The sequence below is a fragment of the Podarcis tiliguerta genome (assembly GCF_965153285.1).
Source record: "Podarcis tiliguerta genome assembly, chromosome: 5".
Lineage (NCBI taxonomy): Eukaryota > Metazoa > Chordata > Lepidosauria > Squamata > Lacertidae > Podarcis > Podarcis tiliguerta.
Genome location: NC_139538.1, coordinates 22,249,717 through 22,270,262, shown reverse-complemented (window position 1 = coordinate 22,270,262; position 20,546 = coordinate 22,249,717). Strand labels below are relative to the sequence as shown.

At 45.7% G+C, this 20,546-nt stretch overlaps 1 protein-coding gene across 4 annotated transcripts in view; it reads left to right on the top strand.

The window, feature by feature from the left end:
• Positions 1-16,436, top strand: part of ARHGEF26 (Rho guanine nucleotide exchange factor 26) — a 74,503-nt gene extending 58,067 nt beyond the window's left edge. For all 4 annotated transcript variants that reach the window (XM_083442664.1, XM_083442666.1, XM_083442665.1 and 1 more), the window contains 3 exons: positions 11,770-11,837; positions 12,482-12,586; positions 13,251-16,436. In XM_083442664.1, coding sequence (XP_083298790.1) covers positions 11,770-11,837; positions 12,482-12,586; positions 13,251-13,393 — 316 coding nt within the window. In that variant the 3' untranslated portion in view covers positions 13,394-16,436. The remainder of the gene's footprint in view (positions 1-11,769; positions 11,838-12,481; positions 12,587-13,250) is intronic.
• The last annotated feature ends 4,110 nt before the right edge of the window (positions 16,437-20,546 follow it).

Sequence of the window (20,546 nt, the reverse complement as noted above, 5' to 3'; positions counted from 1 at the left end):
ATGGACTCGTGTTTTTTATCAAAGATAGACGTTGATATTGCCAGGAGAGACATACATGGACTTAAGCAAGGCAAAGCCAGCGTGCGTCAGTACCATACGCGTTTCTTCGGACTGGTTCATGCACTGGGATGGGACAAAGCTTCTGCGCCAGTGAGAGATCTCTTTTGGGAGGGCTTGAATGCAGAAGTAAAAGCCGAAATTGGAAGGGGGGAGAGGTCAAGGAGCACCCAGGAAGTGGTCCAGAGGGCTCTGGAGATCGGGGTGCATCTGGAGGAACGTCCTTACAACAGAGAAGAAGGACGTTGGGGAAGGGCACCAGTCAGAGCACCTCCCTTCTATCCCAAAGAAGCAGCGCGTGCGCAGTCCACGCCCTCACAGGGAGGGGGAGAGGAACCGATGGAACTCGGAGGTGCCAGGGCTCAGTCAGCTACCAGAGCCCTCACGCCGGGAGCAGTCAAACCGAAGCCTCCTAGAGGGAACAGGAAGTGCTACATCTGCGACAGTGCTCAACACATGGCGAAAGAGTGTCCCCAGAGGCTCCACAAGCATACTGCAGCATCGGCAACAGTGACAGAAGCAACGCAGCAGGGAAACGACAGAGTCTGGCTGGAGGAAGAGGTACTGGGGTCCAGCCAGACAAATCAATGAAACAATCCCCAGAGATTTTGCAGCCCACGGACCCCCTCCCACCCAAACCAGTGGTGCAGCTTACAGCGTCTCTCCGACTGCCCAACGGAAGCACTCTGGAAGTGCCGATCACCATTGACTCCGGCAGCAACGCCGACTTTATAGGACTGGATTTTATTCAGCAACACAATATACCACTGCTGCCAGCCACGCTGCCCCTGAAGGTTGTCACAGTGGATGGCAGAGACTTGTTAGGGGGGCAGGTGGTGCAACAAACGCAACCAATGGTGATGCGGATTGGGAACCACCAAGAGGTCATCAGCTTCAACGTCACCAAACTGTCAGGCACGCCGGTAGTGTTGGGCATGAGTTGGCTGCACAGGCACAGCCCAGCATTGGCGTGGTATCAGCGCCAATTGACCTTCGGTTCCTCCTATTGCGCGGAACATTGCATTCTTCATAGCCCGGAAGAAGGAGGGGAAGACACGCAGCTACAATTGAGCACGCTGCAAGCAGTGCCACGCAAGTACGCAGCGTTTTTGGAGGTTTTCTGCGAGAAGGAAGCGGACAAGCTGCCTCCCCACAGGCCCTATGACTGCCAGATTGACCTCCTGCCAGGGGCGACGCTGCCAGCCGGGAAACTGTATTCCATTTCTGAAGACGAGCTGCAGGAGCTCAAGGAGTTCATAGACCTCAACTTGAAGCGCGGTTTCATCCGGGAGTCGAAGGCAGCGGGGGGCAGTCCTGTATTCTTTGTGAAGAAAAAGGACACGCCCCAAAAAAGACTTGTAGTGGATTTCAGGCTCTTAAATTCAAAGACCAAGCCCACAGCCTTTCCAATGCCCAAAATAGATGACCTGCTTGCAACGGTGAGGAAAGGACGCGTTTTTACAAAGTTGGATCTGAGAGGGGCGTACAACCTGATTCGCATACGGGAGGGGGACGAGTGGAAGACTGCCATGTTCACGCCCCTGGGCACATATGAATACAGAGTTATGCCCTTCGGTTTACAAAATGGCGCCCACTGTTTTCAAGCGTTCATGCATCACGTCCTGGCGGGTCTTCTCTACAAGAAATGCGTCTGCTTCTTGGACGACATCCTGATATTCTCAGAATCTGAGGAGACCCACGAGGGGGACGTCAAGGAGGTTCTGCAGCGACTGCAGGAGCATCGGCTATACGCAAAGCTGGAGAAGTGCCAGTTCGACAGGAAGGAGGTGGATTTCCTGGGCTACAAGCTGTCGGACAAGGGGCTCGCCATGGACAGCGCCAAGGTTCGCGCGGTGTTGGATTGGAAGAGCCCGCGCAATCGGAAGGAGGTCCAGAGGTTTGTGGGGTTTGCCAACTTTTACCGCAAGTTCATCAAGGGGTTCGCGATGCAGACAGCGGCCATTACCGACACGCTCAGCTCAAAGAAGAAGAAGTTCATCTGGACGGAGCAAGCGGAGCAGTCCTTCCAGAACCTCAAGCGTCTCTTCTCGTCCGAAGGGCAGCTACTGCATGTGAATCCCGGCAAACCGCTGAGGGTTGAGACGGACGCCTCAGACAGAGCCGTGGGCGCCGTACTGTTGCAGGAGGACCCGCAGGGGGACTGGCGCCCGTGTGCCTTCTACTCCAGGAAGCTCAGCAAGTCAGAGCAGAACTACACCATCTGGGACAGGGAGTTGCTGGCCATTCATGCAGCATTCAAGGCGTGGCGGCACTTCCTCATCGGGGCCAAACACACGGTGCAGGTTCGCACGGATCATAAGAACTTGGAGTACTGGCGCACGGCAAGGTTCCTGAACCAGCGGCACATCAGATGGGCGGAGTTCTTTGCGGATTTCGACTTCAGGATAGAATACATCCCAGGCGACAACAACATCATGGCAGATGCACTGTCCAGAAAGCCGCAATACCTCGAAGAAGCGGCGCCAGCAGCGGCCAAACACATTTTCGCTCAGAAAGCCTGGGCGTGCGCTTCCGCAACTGTGGACCTAGAGGCGGTCCGTCGAGCACTGCAGGAGGACTCCTTCGCTCTAGCCAAGATGGAGGAGGTGCGCAAGGGCACGGTGAAAAACGACGAGTTCCAAATACGAGACGGATTGCTCATCCGCAGAGGAGCACTCTATGTACCGGGAGATGAGCTCCGTGCGAAAGTGCTGCAACAGTTACACGACGCGCCAACCGCCGGGCACTTCGGCAAAGAGAAGACGGCGGAACTCGTTGCCAGAGATTTCTGGTGGCCCAAGATGAGGGGGGAAGTCGCGGAGTACGTCTCGAGGTGCGACACCTGCCAAAGGGCCAAGTCAGTACACAAACCTCCGGCAGGACTGCTCGAACCGCTGCAGACCCCGAGCGAACCGTGGGAGAGGGTGGCACTGGACTTTGTCACGGATTTACCCAGCTCGAGGGGTAAAACGGCAGTGCTAGTGGTGGTGGACATGTTCACTAAAATGGCCCACTTCATTCCGTGCGCGAAGGTGGCCACGGCAGAACAGACCGCCAAACTGTTCATAGACCACGTCTTCAGAGTGCATGGACTGCCACGGTCTATCTTGTCCGACAGGGGGCGCCAGTTCATTTCGGGCTTCTGGCAGAAGCTGATGGGTTTCCTGAACGTCAAGATCAACCTAGCGTCGGCGAGACACCCGCAGACCAACGGACAAGCGGAGCGCGTCAACGCCATCATGCAGCAGTACCTGAGATGCTATGCAAATCAACAGCCGACGACATGGGTGGACTACCTGCCGCTCGCTGAGTTCGCCTACAACAACACGAAGCACGCGTCCACAGGGGTGACGCCGTTCTTCGCCAACAACGGGAGGCATCCCAGAACCTTCCCGGGATTAGAGAGACTAGGGGAGGGGGAGCCACAGGCAGCGGAAGTCTTGGCGGCGGAATTGCAGGAAGTCCACGAGCAGCTTAGGAGGCAGTTAGAGCTTGCAAAGCACGCATACAAACTGCAGGCTGACAAGCACAGAAGGGTTGGGGAAGACATACAGGTGGGTGACTGGGTGTGGTTAGCGGCCCACGCAGTGCCGACCAGATCCTTAGCTAAGAAGAAACTCGGACATAAGCAGCTAGGACCTTACCTGGTTGAGGCACAGATCAATCCGGTGGCCTTCCGGTTGACACTTCCGGAAGGATCCAGAATGCACCCAGTATTCCATAGGTCGGTGCTCACGCCCTACAAAGCACCTCACCGATTTCAGGCGCAGGGCACGGCACCAGACCAGTATAGGGAGATCCCCCCAAGGAGGGAGTCGCCAAGTAGGGAACCCATCAACCAGGTCACAGAGATTTTGGACTCGAGATGGGGGGAAGAGGGAGTAGAATATTTTCTCGCAAGGGAAGGTACCCCGGCCAGCGCCAACAGTTGGGTGCCGGACTATGCCCTGGACGAGCCACTCCTCAAAGAGGAGTTTCATGCCTTGTTCCCACACAGGCCCATGCCAGCCGAGTATTTCGACGACTGGCTTTTCACACCCACGCTTTCTACCAGCACGTTCCAGGGATTCACCTCGGACGAAGAACCAGCATTAGAAACACGTTCACCGGAGGGCTCGCCCTCGGGGTTTGCCTCAGACCGCTCCTTTTGGTGGGACAATCGGGGAGAAGAGAGGTGGCTGAGGGGCCCTTGGCAGGCAACGGACCCAGAGGGGAACGAGGGTGAGAGGGACATGGACGTGATGGGGGAGGACGTGGGGTTTGAGCATGGCGGCACGGAGATGGAAGCAGAGGAGAACGAGGTCGGCGAAGACATGGAGGACGAGCCGGATTTCTCTAACTGGATGCACGCCACGGGGGACGAACTGTATCCACCATTCACCCCCACAACGACGGAGCACCCAGCACCCCCGCCGGAGGAAGGGGAGGGGGGAAGGGGGGGCTTCGAGGGGGGGATGGATGTCAGGGGTTCAGGAGAAGAGTCGCAGGAGAGGCAGGAAACGGAGAGCGAGGGGGAGGAGTCTGAAGGAAATGTCAGCGACGACAGTAGTCCGAGGTCTCTGAGTCTCTCCAGTGACTCGGAGGATTCACAGAAAGGGGCCCCCATGGTCAGGGCAAGGGGGACACCTCGGGAAGAAGGGGCCAGAGGGGACTCAGAGAGTAACAGCTGGAAATCCGGACCAGCTTCCCCCCCAGAGTGCAGTAGGGGGGAGGAGTCCAAGGCATCGGGATCAGGGAGCGCGCAGGCAGAGGGAGAACGTGAGGCAGGAGTGGCCACACCCTCGTCAGGGAGCGAGGAAACGGTCATCAGGAAAGTTAAACGCGCGCGCGCGCCAAGTTCAAATGTACAGGAGGGCGGCAAGGTGGGCAGCCCGGGTAGGGAGCCAGGTCCTAAAGCCCGCCGAAGAGAGGGGGAGGAGTCAGAGGGGTCAAGCTCTGCGTCAGAAGAGTCCAGGAGGGAAGAGACACCGGGGGGTAGTAAGACCCAGAGGAAGAGAGAGAGAAGGAAGAGGTGGAGTAAGATTAGAGTGTTAAGCTGGTGCACAGGGGGCGGAGATCCAGATAGAGCTTCGCCGGTCTAAAGCTCAGACGTAGAGCTGGGACGCTGAGACCTGTAAATGGACACTATTCTTCAATAAAGACTTTGATACTGTACTACCGGCTAGCGTTGGTCCTTGGTGAGCTGGGACCCGGAGCCAGCTCTGACACATACGCTTCAGGTTACAGACTCCGCTAACCCAGGAATATTACCTCGGGTTAAGAACTTTGCTTCAGGATGAGAACAGAAATCAGTGCAGTGGCAGCAGGAGGCCCCATTAGTTAAAGTGGTGCTTCCGGTTAAGAACAGTTTCAGGTTAAGAACAGACCTCCAGAACGAATTAAGTTCTTAACCAGAGGTACCACTGTAGTTATTTATTTCCTTGACATCTGATGACAAGGCATCCCACAGGCCTTATGTCTGGTTCCCTGTACCTTCATTTCTCACACTGAGGGAACCACCAGAAGGCCCTCGGAGCTAGACTTCAGTGTCCGGGCTGAACAATGGGGGTGGAGACGCTCCTTCAGGTATACAGGACTCAGGCCATTTAGGGCTTTCAACGTAAGCACCAACACTTTGAATTGTGCTCAGAAACATAAATGTCAGATAGTGGCCCAGTTTGCATGTTACATTAAACCATAGTTTAAAACAAATTATGGTTTGATAGTTGAGCAGGTGGTGTCCACTGCTCAAGTTCCCAGGATGCTCTGCTCCCGTTCTCTTAAATGGCCTCAGCCCTGTATACCTGAAGGAGCGTCTCCACCCCCATCGTTCTGCCCGGACACTGAGGTCCAGCGCCGAGGGCCTTCTGGCGGTTCCCTCGCTGCGAGAAGCCAAGTTACAGGGCACCAGGCAGTGGGCCTTCTCAGTTGTGGCACCCGCCCTGTGGAATGCCCTCCCACCAGATGTCAAAGAAAAAAATAACTACCAGACTTTTAGAAGACATCTGAAGGCAGCCCTGTTTTTTAATGACCGATGTTTTAATGTATTTTTAATCTTGTGTTAGAAGCCGCCCAGAGTGGCTGGGGAAACCCAGCCAGATGGGCAGGGTATGTGTGGGTGGGTGAATAATGTGGGTGTGCTGGAAATGAAAGCAGTCAGGGTCTGACTTGTCATGTCACCAGAGCTCAGATTTGTGGTTTGTTTCCTCCAAACAAACCATGAGTGGTAAGTTGAGAACAAACCTTGGTTACCACTTGTCATTTGTTTGGAGGAAACAAACCAAGATTTGGGCAACGAAAAAGACTGCCTCGGGGCGGGGGGGGGGGGGCGGCACTGTGGGAATAATTGAGCAGCATGCACCAGCACACTGCTTGTTCACATTTAGCCATGGTTTATTTAAAACTTTGGTTTAATGTAGCATATAGACAAGGCAGCTGTTGAGAACCAACCAGTAAAGTATCATTCATATTTTTTGCTTCAGTAAGCATTAGGATGCTTAGGATTGTTTCTGTAATTCAGAGGTTTTTCACAGCGAGCTTGCCTATGCCAGTGAAATGTTAAAGCAAGAAAGGAAGAGGCAGAAAGACACCTTTTCAAGAGAAGTAGGAATGTGGAGAACCTGACTTGCCGTCGGGAAGTGAATCTTGTGGCCTGTTAATGAATGCAGTGTTCAATTTATATGACTGGGTGGCCACTCTATTCTTTTAAATGAAAGATAGGTTGGGTGGAGAGACAGTAAGGGGCTCAAGTCATCCAGTGAGCATTTTGACTGAGAAAGGATTTGAATGTACAGTATTTTTTGCTCTATAAGACGCACCAGACCACAAGATGCACCTAGTTTTTGGAGGAGGAAAACAAGAAAAACAATATTCTGAATCTCAGAAGCCAGAACAGCAAGAGGGATCGCTGCGCAGTGAAAGCAGCAATCCCTCTCGCTGTTCTGGCTTCTGAGATAGCTGCGCAGCCTGCATTCGCTCCTTAAGACGCACACACATTTCCCCTTACTTTTTAGGAGGGAAAAAGTGAGTCTTATAGAGCAAAAAATACGGTAGTTTCTCCAGTTCAAGTCTATCTCACAAAACACAGGCCTAAGCCAAGGTGCCCATGTCTCTGATGTTTCTGGACAGTAACTCCCATCATCCTTGACCATTGATCATGCTGAATGGAGCTTATGGGAGTTGGAGCCCAGCAATATCTGGAGGACACAGAGTGTTAAACTATCCATGTTGTGGAGATTTCAGAAGAATACTTCCACACATCTGCACCGTGCAGAAACATCATCTCAGACCAGAATGGCTCTTTGAACACAGCATTTGAGTCCAAAAAACTGCAAGAAAAGGAAGTAGATAGTGAGGAATCTCTTGAGGCTTTTACAGAATCAGATGTTGGAGGTCTGGGGGAGACTCTTGATTGCTAGCAACTGTTCAGTGGAGTTGTGTTTTCATCTGTAATCAAGCCATTCAGTGGTTAGTGGCACCCATTATTATCTTTAATACCTATTTTTAATCATTTAGGTTTGCGTTTTTAAAGTCACACAAGATGAAACATCTGGAAGCCATGTTATGGAACTGTTTATATTGATGAGGGAACCTAACCATTCCTAGGGAGGCCCAGAAAGTGGAGATGAATATACATAGTTGGGTTTTTTGTTGCTTTTTGCTGTGTGGTTTGGTCCCATATCCTCTCCATATGTGAGATGTGTGGGTGGCTTCTACTAAGTACCCAAAAGGGGAGGCGGGGGAGAGAAGTATTCAAGTTTTGGTCAGTTTCACATAAATACTAATAAGCTTAAATCTAAGAGATACTTCTCTTCGCCTGAGATCTATCATGTGCTAATTTACTTGAACATCTCTGTCATGAAATTGCCAAAGAAGAGCTAAGTCAGGTGATCACAATATGTCCGTGTGTGTGTGTGTGTGTGTGTGTGTGTGTGTAATATATATAATGATCCAAAGCAATGGGAGTTCTGAACTTTGTTCAGCTCATCTGAATGCAATGCCAGTATGCAGACCAATGATATCATTTGTGAGGCTGCTATACCTGGGGAAAGAAGAGTTGGTTATGCCTAGGTTAATTTATGTGTTAACTAATATATGCGTCACATCTTCTTCTATCTCTTATGTGGATATCTTGAATAGTAATTGGATATCTTCTTTCTCTTTCTGGCTGTCTCAGCTGCCCTGGGCTTTTTTAGGAGGAAGGGTTGGAGAAAATTCTGATAAGCATTGGTGTAACTGTTGAGACCTTGATAGACCCAGCCTGCTCCCTTTACTGGGTAGAATGCATTCATTGGTCTTATGCAGATGCACTTAAAAAAAATCTTTCCAAATAGATTTTAGCCTTTCTGATCCCATTTGGTTATCAGCCCTTTGCTCATTGGGGCAAATTGTTATTTAAATGGTGTGGCATTTAGGTGTGGGGTGAATAACAAATGCTCAGAGTGATTCTACCCGTCCCCCCAAAAAACCCCCAAACCAAACAATGATGCCTTGAAATTTTAGTAACACAACAAGCAAGTTAAATGGTTACTGAGAAAAAGCTTTTTTTCTGAAATGAAAACTTTTATTATTATTAAATTTATGTACCGCTCTATACCAGCAGGTCTCATGGCGGTTCACAGGGTAAAATCACAATATAAAAACACAGACTACAGAATCAAAATAAAAACAAGAACAACCCAATAACCTCCTCTCCCATTTTAAAATAAAACTAGGTTTTATTGAGTACCTAATAATAAAAAGCAAATTAAAAAAACAGAGGGAAATACACCCCCCCCCCGCGATCTATGGGTATAGAGTGGTATACAAATTTAATTAATCAAAGATGACAACAGCAATCCTGGATTAGACCGTTTCCCCGAGCAAGCCAATAGCTATTGGTTTGCATCCTTCAGTTCACCCTGACAGAAACTGGTCATAAAAATGTGGTCCTGCTGCGGTTTGAATTTCTGGTTCTGTTCTGGTCCATGTAAAGATTCCCCACATAGACCCAGTTTAAGCAATGACATTACTGTATTGCTAAAAATTGTAACATGTACAGGATTTTGTTATTGCTGTTCTGGGGCTTTGTTGTTTGCAATATATTTCATTTTAGCTAAGCACTGTAGTTCATGTAGTCAATACTGGATTTGATGAAACCATGGAAACTGTCTAGCAAAATTTGATACAGCCTGGGGGAAAACTCTGGAGTTCACAAGGAAGAGGGTCAGCCTTTTTCTTCTGGCCCAGTTTCAAAGATTGTTCAGTTGTAGACGATAGCAACCAGAAACATCTTGTTTGCTGTGGTACAGAGCCTGACTCAAGAAAATTCCTTGGGATGCCATAAGCATCCAAGTAGCTTTCTGCAAAACTCAAAAGATTGTATCTGTCTCCATGGAAACTGTGGGGTTAAGGAGGGTTATCTACACAATGGCCCATATGAAGTCTTGCTGAAGATGTTTTGCAGTATTTTTCTTTCCAGAAATTAAAGTAGCCCTGAAATTTCTTATTGTACTTGTTTCTTACAACATTAAACCACTTATACAGTGGTGCCTCGCAAGACGAAATTAATTCGTTCTGCGAGTTTTTTTGTCTTGTGAATTTTTCGTCTTGCGAAGCACGGTTTCCCATAGGAAATGCATTGACGGTTTCCCATAGGAATGCATTGATGGTTTTAAGAAAAAGGTGCAAGACGTTTTCGTCTTGCGAAGCAAGCCCGTAGGGAAATTCATCTTGCGAAGCAACTCAAAAAACAAAAAACTTTCGTCTTGCGAGTTTTTCGTCTTGCGAGGTACCACTGTATATTAGAATAGCAAGTGTAATGATGCAGCATGTGGATGATTTAGATATGATTCCTGCATTGCAGTGGGGCTGGACTAGATGAACCTTGGAATACCTTGCAGCACAACAATTCTGTGGTTCCAGGAGTAAAGTCAGTTTCCAAACCCATGAGCAATAGTTGCTGGAAATACCGTATGTTCCGGTGTGCAAGACGACTTTTTATCACTGGGAAATCACTCCAAAAGTCGGGGGTCGTCTTATACGCCGGGTATACACGGAGCCACCTGTTGGGAAGGAGGAGAGGGAGCCAATGAGCAGAGGTGCCCCTTCTGCCGTCGCTCCTCCTCCCTCCCCACAGAAGAGGACGCAGCAGCCGCTCTCTCCTCACTGCAGAAAGTCTTTCCAAGCGCGGCACTCACCTGCCTGCCTGCTGCTGCCACGGGATCCGTGGCCTCCTTCGTGGCTGCACGGGACTTCACTCAACTCGCAGGCGCCATGAAGAGCCTGCCGTGGTGAGGTGTTGCGCAGCTTCAGCCAGGGCTCCAAGGAGCTGGGCATCCCCACAGGTGAGGGTGGCGGAGGCCGAGGCAGCCGCTCACAGCCTTTTCCCGGAGGGAGTTCCACCCACCAAACGCCTCGCACGCCTCTGGCTGCTGCTGCGACGGCAGAGGCAGCGGAGGGGTGCGCGCCCTGACCCTGGCAGCGCTTGGCGGGCGGCTAAACTCTATAATTTAACAGCAAACGTTGGGGGGTCGTCTTATACGCCCAGTCGCCTAATACACCGGAATCTACGGAGTCTCCTACAACTGTCCAACCTTTAAATATGTAATTGTCTTCCTTCAGTTGAAAAAAGGAATTTGTTGCAAGAAGAAAAGTTATCTCACAAGCCTTGGTTCTATTTGATAACTACTCAGAGCTTTTAAGCCAGCGGTGGATGCAAGCGTTTGCATGCGATGGGGGTGAGCTCCCGTCGCTCTGCCGTAGCTCCCGCTGGTCTCATCTTTCCTTCCTTTCAGTCATTTTTTCTTTATGTACTGAAACATTGTATGACTTGATAGCTCGTTTTTGAAGAGTTTGCTGGATTCATTCCTACCCTTTCCGGTCTGAAAAATGAACCTCAAGCTGTCTTACATGCATCATAAACCACCATAGATATATAACTGGGATTCCGGGCTTTTAAAAGCGGCTATAACTTTCCTGAAAAGGTATTCTCCTGTTGAATGACCTAAGTGAGAATCCCTTTCACAATGGTCGCACAGAAGATTACATTTCACTGAAAAAAAGCTTTGTGTGATCCCAGTGCATAACGACATGCCTAGGTCTTTAAATCTGTTCTTTTGAAACAGATCGTAGCTTAGCCGTTTGTATGAATGGTTTGGTGGGAAATTATTCTTGGCCATTTCATCAGTTATCAAAATGCCTCCTAGATTTTTATTTATTTATTTATTTTTGCTTTGGAAAGGTATATACTTCTTCAACTAAAATCATTATTTCAACTCTGATTTTCTCCATCCTGCTGTTCTGTTAATAATATATGGGTTTGGAGCACTGCAGGGGTTTAATATACCCTTGTCCATAAGATGGGCATTCTCTGGCATAGATTTGAAATGTCTTTGCTTGCAGAGAGCTCTGTAAAATGCTGGATTGCGAGATTCTGCTTGTTTCCTTCTGCTGCCCAGAAAAGCACTTATGTTTCAGAAGCCTCTCCCAGTATCTCCATCAGCTAGTTCAGAAGACATATTCCCAAGGTTAATATATGAGTTGTCTACTGGGACAGGGCCATATCTCAGTGGCTGAACATTTGCTTTGCATGTAGAAGTGGGATTTCCCAACAGAGAGAGACACAAAGAGGCCTTCAGAGAAGATGAATATACTTTCCCATAACTGAGGGAGGCTTTGAGTTCAGGGAGTGCAACAAGGGCCATATATCAGCCGAATGAAAAACACACTTCAACCTTTCATCTCCTTTTCTAGGAATGAGCGTGCTCGCTGGATTACTGCACTTGGAAAGAGTAGCGATAGAGGGACCGTGGACCGGACAAGTAAGTGAGCAGTGAAACTGTTCTTCGGGGCTTTGACACGAGATGCGCTTTATACAGATCTTAAAACACAGAAGTAAATCTGTTGCCTTTCAGTATTTTGTTGTTGTTGGGGAGAGGGAACGAAGGACCATAACTGTAATCATCTAATAATTCTCTGTGAACCATTTTCTTTTGTGTTAAGCAAAAAGGAAAGCATATTAGCTCTCTGGAAAATTGGGTGAATTAAAGAGACACGCTCCAATAAGGGTGATTGCAAGATGTCTCTATTGTACTACTTGGTAAAATAGTTGTTTGAATCCTTTAAAAAAGGAGAAGAGGTAGAGAAGATATAGAAGTTCTAATTCAAAATAATTCTAAAACTCATGATCCAGACAACTAGGTACATGAAGTCCTGTTGTATTCAATGGGGCATGATTGAAATTGGTTTTCCATTTAATGCAGTTCTTTTTTAAAAAAACAAAAACAAAACTTAAATGTGTCAAAGAGCCGTTGTAGTTTGTCTGCTGTTGACCAATGCCTTTTTATCAAATCATTTGGTTCCTGGAAAGTGAGCTGGGAAGCAATCAGCTTGTCTTTTGTTATCACTTAAACTGAGCTTACCCTCAGATTTACCATGTGGATCAATAAATATTCTCTCTTCTCAGCACTAACCCAGGTAGAAGTCATCAGATCATACACTGCGAAGCAATCAGATGAGTTATCTCTCCAAGTTGCTGATGTAGTTCTGGTCTCTCAGAAAGTTAATGATGGTGAGTGGAATTGCCTATTGCTTAGCTGCCATAAATGGAAACAGTCATTTCATACCATCACAAGGATACTTAGCATCTGCCTTAAAGCTAAACCACAGGAGACCTGGGGATGGTGAATCGGTCCAGTTCAGTTTTCCACATCAGTCTGCAGTTTTTTGGGTGTGTTTTTTAAAGAAAAGTCCTCAATGAACTTTATTAGCATTTTAACACAAATTTCTCCTAATACAAACATTTTTGTAAGGTTTCTTTGTTTAATATAAAGCATTTTTCTGCACATTTCAATCTACTGCACACATTACTTGGTGGAGACCTATGCCCCAGGTAAACTAGTATCTTGCTTACAATATATTGGTATGATTACTGCAAAGGAAAGACATAGCTTCAATTGGCCACAATATCAGAAAGCAAACAATTATCAGCATATCACTGAATAAACGTGCAAGTGGGCACATCAAAAACATTTGGCTGGCCACTCTGTGAAGCGGGATACTGACTCAAGGTTATAAGTTTATACCCACTTTCCTGGGAGAAAGCCATATTGAAATCGGTTTGACTTCCTTCTGAGTGGACCTGTGTAGTAGGATCAGTAGAGCTTTGATCTGATCCAGCAGGGACCTTCTGTTTTAAAGAAGCATCATATTTAGTACTTCATTATACATTTCAGGTTGGTATGAAGGTGAGCGATTGCGGGACGGAGAGAGAGGCTGGTTCCCAATGGAATGTGCCAAGGAGATCACTTGCCAAGCCACAATTGAGAAGAACATGGAAAGAATGGGACGCTTGCTGGGCCTAGAAACAAACGTATAGTCCCTCACTGCAGTATCTGTTCTCTAGGGTTTGCACTAAGGAACATCTGGGGCTTCTTGGTCTCATCCAGATGGCCATTTTATAGTTGAAGCATGTAAAAATAACCACTCGCAGATAGGTGTTGTCATTAGGAATGGAAGCAGCCACTAAAAGCAATTGCATGCTGGTGGGGCTGTTCAGTACAAAGCAGTAGCAGGTCGAACTTTTTATTTCTTTTTTATAACCAATTGTCACTTTTAATTAAAACCCGAATTTACACTTATAAAGAGTTCCTAATAGAATTATGACTTCCTTGGATTATCACAGTGGACTAACAACTCTTGAATCAATTTGAATGCACCTCCTTTGTTTTACAGACCAGCTCTAGAACCTGCTCAATTTATCTTCCCTTTTACATTCATTGCTAGACCCTTTTGATTTCTGTATAATTTTCTCAGTCATCAAGGGAGGCCAACGTGCAAAAGCAGGTGTTAGCTGGGGGTCCACATCTTGATTCAATCAGCTGGATATGTGCATCTTTTGATGTCCAGATAGAGCCATTGAGTAGAATCTACCAAGCATTAGCTACGACTAAAGCCTATTGAAATAGGTGACGGGTGCAGCTAAATGCCCACTCTGTTGATTTCACTACAGTTCACAACTCTGAGACTCCATCTTGCCATGTGATGCCCCAAATCTTCCTGATGCAGTGCACATGGAAGGCGTTGAGGTGTTGCTCCTGGCGGGTATAAGTTGCCCATGTCTTGCTGCCATAAAGCATTGTGCTCAATACGCAAGCCTGGTAGACCTTCATCTTGGTACTGGGTGTTAGCATCACATTCTCCCATACCCTTCTGGAGAGGCGAGCCATAGCTCAGTCCAGCTCAGTGTTGATGGCTATGCTGGAACCCAGGTAGACAAAAATGTCTACCACCTCAAGCGTGTGGTCATCAATGCTGATGCGTGGAGTGCTGGTGACATCCTGTCCCAGGATATTGGTATTTGCCAGGTTGATGGTGAAGCTGAACAGCCTGCAGCTTTGGGCAAAACTCGGTAGAGCTTCTCCTGAGTGCACTGTCCAGCTTTGTCGTCTGCAAACATCACCTCTCGGATAAGGATTTGCCAGAGTTTTGTCTTGGTGTGTAGACGTGCCAGGTTGAATGGACTCCCATCACTTCTTGAATGGAAGTACACTCCATCTTCAGTCGAGCGGACGGCATAGGAGAGCAACAGGAAGAATATGCCAAAGAGTTGGAGCAAGAACACAGCCCTGCTTCACACCACTCCTTATAGAGATGTCTGTACATATACAGCTCTCTGTCCTCCTTTGGACAAGCAAGAGGCAATATCAGAGTTCAGGGGAACATTCCAACCAGCCAGAAGCAGTCAAGGAGGGCATAAAGCAAGACCAGTGAGAAGTGTGGCTCGGGGAGAATTTGTAACTAGGAAGAGGCCTGAGGGTCAGAAAGAGCAGCCTGGAGTTTCTGGGCTTGAGATTCCCTGCCCTTTCAATAAACTAGACAAGTGTTGGGATTCTTACCAGGCAACAGACTCATGGGTAGGTGGTTTTGTTTTCACAATGCTAGCAACAAAGGGCTCTTCTGCAGTAACCCTCCCTTCAGAAAATGCATTGAGAAGGCAGATCTTGCATTAAGTCCTTCTTACCTATTCATTGAATAAATGGGGTTTCTACTTTTAAAAAGCCTTCAAGAGCAGCTGGGTCTGAGTGCTACATGAGCATGCATGCTGGATTTTAGTTTCAGAGCAGGTATTTCCTCTCCCCCCGCCTCCCATTTTTTAATAACGCCTTGTTGAACCAACAGGTTACGTGACATTTTTGTACCATGCCGAACACCAAGCCTGCCTCAGAATATTGGCAGGCAGGCAAATGCACAGCACGAGAGCATCTCACGTGTTAACTGGATTGAGGAGCAGGCACTGGAGAGTCAGCTCTGTATCTCTTGTAGCATTTTCTTAGAAATACATTTACAAGGCTAGAAATACTATTGACTTCCACGTTACGTCCCAAGGTAAGTGTTTAGACCAAAATTAGTATAGTGGAACAAGTTCAGTCCTCACTTGTGCTTTGGAAAACGTGTTCTAGCAGTTCCTTCCTGCCCAAAAAGCTTTTGAAGGGAGGCATTAGAAGATATTGTGTAACAAGGTTTGCCTGTGGACCTGGTATGGTTTGCCATCCCTGGATTTAGCAGCTCTAAGTGCACTGTTATGAAATGGATACTAGTTCACGTGGATGAAGCAAAAAATAGGAAGTGAAAGCAGTCAAGGAATTGATTTTAAAGTGGCTGGACACAAGGACCATGCTCCAAAGCGTTGCCCTAATTTAGAGCAACTCAGTTGCATTTTATTTAAACAGTCTTGCTCCCATCATCACAGCTAGCTACCTATGATTGAGGCTACTAGACTGTAGCCATAGTATACTGTCTCCCCCTGCCCCTCTGGAGAGGGGGAAATGTTATGATTTCATTGCCTGCTGAATGTCTCATGATAAATCTCCACTTAGGAGTCTTGGCAGGAATTTCTTGTGAAACGAAGATGTAAATAAGAGTTAATTTGTAATTGCATTTGTAATTAATTTGTAAATAGGAATTCATTTGCAATGCATTTCCTTTTTATGTAAATAAGCATGGCATTTTCTACATTTGTATTATAAGGAACTTTGTAATTTCTCACTTTACAGGAATCAAACAGTGGTAAAATCTTTTGACATTTTTTCAGATGGATGGAAAATAGTACTGTAATATTCATAACATAACCAGACAATGAATTCAAATAGTGTTTAAACCTGCACATTAGTTTCTACTGAAGCATGTATTAGTTACAAGCGCTGGAGCCCCTGTTATAAAGGCAAGTGTTGTATCGAAGGGTACAAAGGAAGCATGTACATTTTTTGAAAAGCTGTGGAAATGAAACGGCCTGCGGCTTTTGCGATTGCCTTTATTTTAAGCAATGCTGTGACTGGGAACCTGTGTAGGGTTCTTTGCACTACTTTCAATACATTAATCACTTTGCATGCAAATAAATCTGCTTCTACGCCCATCCATAAGACTGCAGTTCTTTTCGTTACTAATGCAGAAATTATTACTAACCCAAGTATAACCACTCAGTTTCAGTTATGCACAAGCAGTATTCACACCTGAACTGCTCATTGCACAGGAGCTAAACTTTGTTCCCAAAAGGACACAATGAGTGACTTGCTAAGCGCCATTCCATACATTCTCTGGAAATACATTTGAAGGTAACATTTCAATGAAAGATGAATGAGACTACTTTGAATCTTGTAGAGACATTTAACAAGTCAAGGTAACCGCTAATTATTTTATTGGGGAATGCTTTTATTGTCCCCATGCCCGGATTTTCTTTTTCTACGTTATCTACCAAGTATTTGGATACAATGAATAATCTATACACTGACTGCAATTCAGAGTGGGTAAAGGTGAACCCAAGACATTGATGTTTAAGTTTGGCTTTAATTCAGTTAAATGCATAAGTTGATTTGTTTGAAGACTGTGTTGTTGTTTCACACACAGTTCATAAATCAATAAAGTATATGCACATACAAAGCACCATAACCTGGAAAAACCTGAAACATAACTTCGAAACTGCCAAAATTGCTTAATTTTGTACTAGCATCAATTAATTGTTACTACCGTATTTTTCGCTCTATAACACACACCCGACCATAACACGCACGTAGTTTTTAGAGGAGGAAAATCCGTAGGCATGCCACCCATAGGCATTCCCTCCATAACACAAGCAGACATTTCCCTTTACTTTTTAGGAGGAAAAAAGTGAGTGTTATGGTGCAAAAAATACGGTAATTAATTTTCAGCCCCACATAGCTCAGTTGGTAGAGCATGATACTACCATGGGTTCAAGCCCCCCCCCCCCCGCCCCAATTGGGCAAGATTACTGCATTGCAAGGGGTTGGACTAGATGACCCTCTTTGTCCCTTCCATCGCTACAAATCTATGATAATCACTATTATTTGCATGTAGAAGTGTACACAAGTGGCATGTACACCTCATTACTATTTTGTTCATGATGATGAGAGGTGAGCATATGCCATCTCCACATTCCAGGAGCAAAAGATGCAGGCCACTCTTACAATTCACACTGTGCTTTTTGGTTAAAAAGAAAAAGGGTTTGGGGTTCTGGATTCATTACTGCCAAGCCAGAACTCTTGGCTGGTATAACTTTCTTAGCAAGGACACAAGTGACTTTTAACATGATGGAAGAGAATGGTTTTATACTACACTGGGCCATACAGCTGCAGCACTGAACTGCTCTGGGACAGCGGCTGCTCTTCGTGTCCCTCCTGAACCATTATAATGTAGTCAAGCTGGAATTTGAGTCTGGGCCCATAGCATGCTGAACCCACACAAATCTAAAGATGCTTGGGGAAGGGGGAGATATAGAATAATACTCAAACTTTGTAGCCCCATTTAAATCAATAGATAATCTAATAATTTACATAGCTGGATACCACCCATTATGTAAACTTTTAACAACTCTAAACAGGATTGGTCTTAGACAATATATGAAAAGTCATTCTGAATTCTACATTTCTCCTGACTTTTCAGTAGAACACTCAGCTGCTTTTGACTCAAATAAGTGTGCTGTTACAACATACTCTTAACACTACTGGAAAGCAGTGTGTGGGTTTGTTTTTAAAAAGCTTTAATATTTCATTTTGTATAGTACTGCAATAACCACTATAATTATTTCCCACACTGCATATGAAACCCTTCCATTGCCCTCTAAAACAATCTCACTAAGGCATCAAAATACAAATAGAGGCAGCTAAATTGTTTTCATGCATCACTGTCAAAATGGTGTTTCGGGTTTTTTGGTGGGAAGACTAACCCTTCCCTGTCAACATTCACACACTGAGTCCTGGAGCGTTTATCTCGAAGATAAAATCACACAAGATACTGCCCAGAGGCAATCTTCTTTGATATTTCACATTCAACACTATTGCCAAGTTACTAACAGCTTAGTGTGATCATTCTGAAATGTTTGGGGTGTTTTTTTTTCCTATTTCATTGATCCAGCCCTAAGTAAATATTTTATGACCTGTCTGTGGCTTCTGATGTTTTTCTTTTAACAAAATACATTGGACAGCGAACTTAAAAGTAAGACAGAAGATAATGGAAAATACTACACTAACATAGGTACAGTCCTTATCTTCTAACTTAGAATACATGCATTTAAAAGCAGGAATACTCTTTAAAAGAAGTTATGCATTCTACTCTCCAGTAACACAATTGGACCATGAGAACACCTACAAAAACATTAGTAGAATGAATATTGCCAGTCATCCTTACTGCACTAGCCTTTGTGAAATGGGAAATATTTTGTAAGACATCCTGTGATACCTGTATTTGGCACCTGGTATAATACAGAGCATGGCCAAACAAAAGCCTTCCGTTGCTTTCTCAATTAAACCACTACCTTGAGTGATAGAGGGAAGTGCTGTGCAGATAACCTACTGGTGATGCCCTGGATATAGTAATTAATATAGTAATATAATTACGCAGAGTACATGATGTCATTGAACTGTAGCAGCATTTTAGACACTGCATCTTAAGTATGTTTTCATTTTCAGTTGCAGCGCTCTGTATCCAAAAACAAATCAAGCAACAGTCAGTGCATTAAGGGTAACAAAAGATTTGGGTTGAAACTTACCTACCAGGAAAGCCGATACATGCATTGGCTTCTACTTCAAGGCTTACCATAGTCATCTGGTTGGCCACTGGGAGAACAGGGTATTGGGTTTAGCTAGGCCTAAGATCTGTTCCAGCAGCGCTCTTATCTAATGCAAAGAAAAAGCCCATTCGTGCAACTCTTCTCCCGCCAGAGAGCACACACAGTTTCATCTCCATATAGAAACATCATGTAGCCTTGAGCAGTTGCATGACCACTTACGGACAGATAATATTTATTAAAGACGTTCAAGCAACTGAGTGCAAGCGTTACTTGCCCACAGAAACTGGCTAGCTCATGTACCTAAGTTAATTAGTGGCACTTCAGCAGCCTGCGGGGGAAACTACCAGCGATTTACAGAGTTTTCCATACATGCCCCTTGGAGACAAATAGTCCATTTGGCTAATTAGAAGCCTGCACAAGCTTTTGCATAATTGGTCTGAAGAAAAGCCTCACACTGTACTTTCTGATTATTGGCTCATTTCTCTTTCATTAGCAAGATCTTAACAAAAAAGATTTAATTGCATTAGCTGTACTTAATACCAATGTGTTCATTAATCAAGATACATCAATTTTATCAGAATTTTTAAATGGTATAAAAATCAGTAACTGGGGGTGGGGTGGGGACAAGCCAGCAGTTCCAGAGGAGAAACACATATATACTATACAGAGAATAGTCCAAACTGGGTAAATGAACTCTGATGGGAGTTCTTAATCACTCACTAAATGGATTTCTAAATTAGGGTGTTTAGTAAAATGGGGTTCCCAAGATTTTGCCATTGCTTTTAAGGAAAATCGATTTGATGTAATTAGTCTATTCAAATCAAAATAAGAGATTTTCTGTGGGAAATCAGAGATATACATGTTCAGCAACAAAACCTGGTACACATCACCCCTGCAATCATTGTATTTCTACAACTAAATTTAAAACTTCGATTGCAACCTATGGGAACATTTCGGGGTGGCAGTGAAGTGTTGTGACAACCATTTTTGTAACTGGTTTAGGAAAGGTCCTGTGAGCGAGCCACATATTGTCTGCATGAGTTTTACAAAATGCTCTGCATTTGCTTACGTTTTCTATTCAATATTAATTTGAAATCTTACACTAGAAGCTGCCAGTTCCGGATCTTGCAGGAGGTTCCTGCGATTTTAAACAGCAATGCGGCGCACGTAATAATAATGTGCATATGAAAATGACTAGCATATAGGCATTTAATAAAGACACATGAGTTGATAAAGTATTCCAAAAAAACCCCAAAAAAATCTTTGCATCACTGAAACAGCTACTCAGTGTACAGTTCATGTACACTTAAGCTCCACTGGAATGAAAGAGCCTACTGCAAGCCCCCATCTCAAAACTACATTATTTGTCTAGGTTGGAGACTAAATCCTGCTCCCATTCCAAAGCTGATTGCTGGTATTTAGAGTATCTACCCAGGTCTCTAGGCAT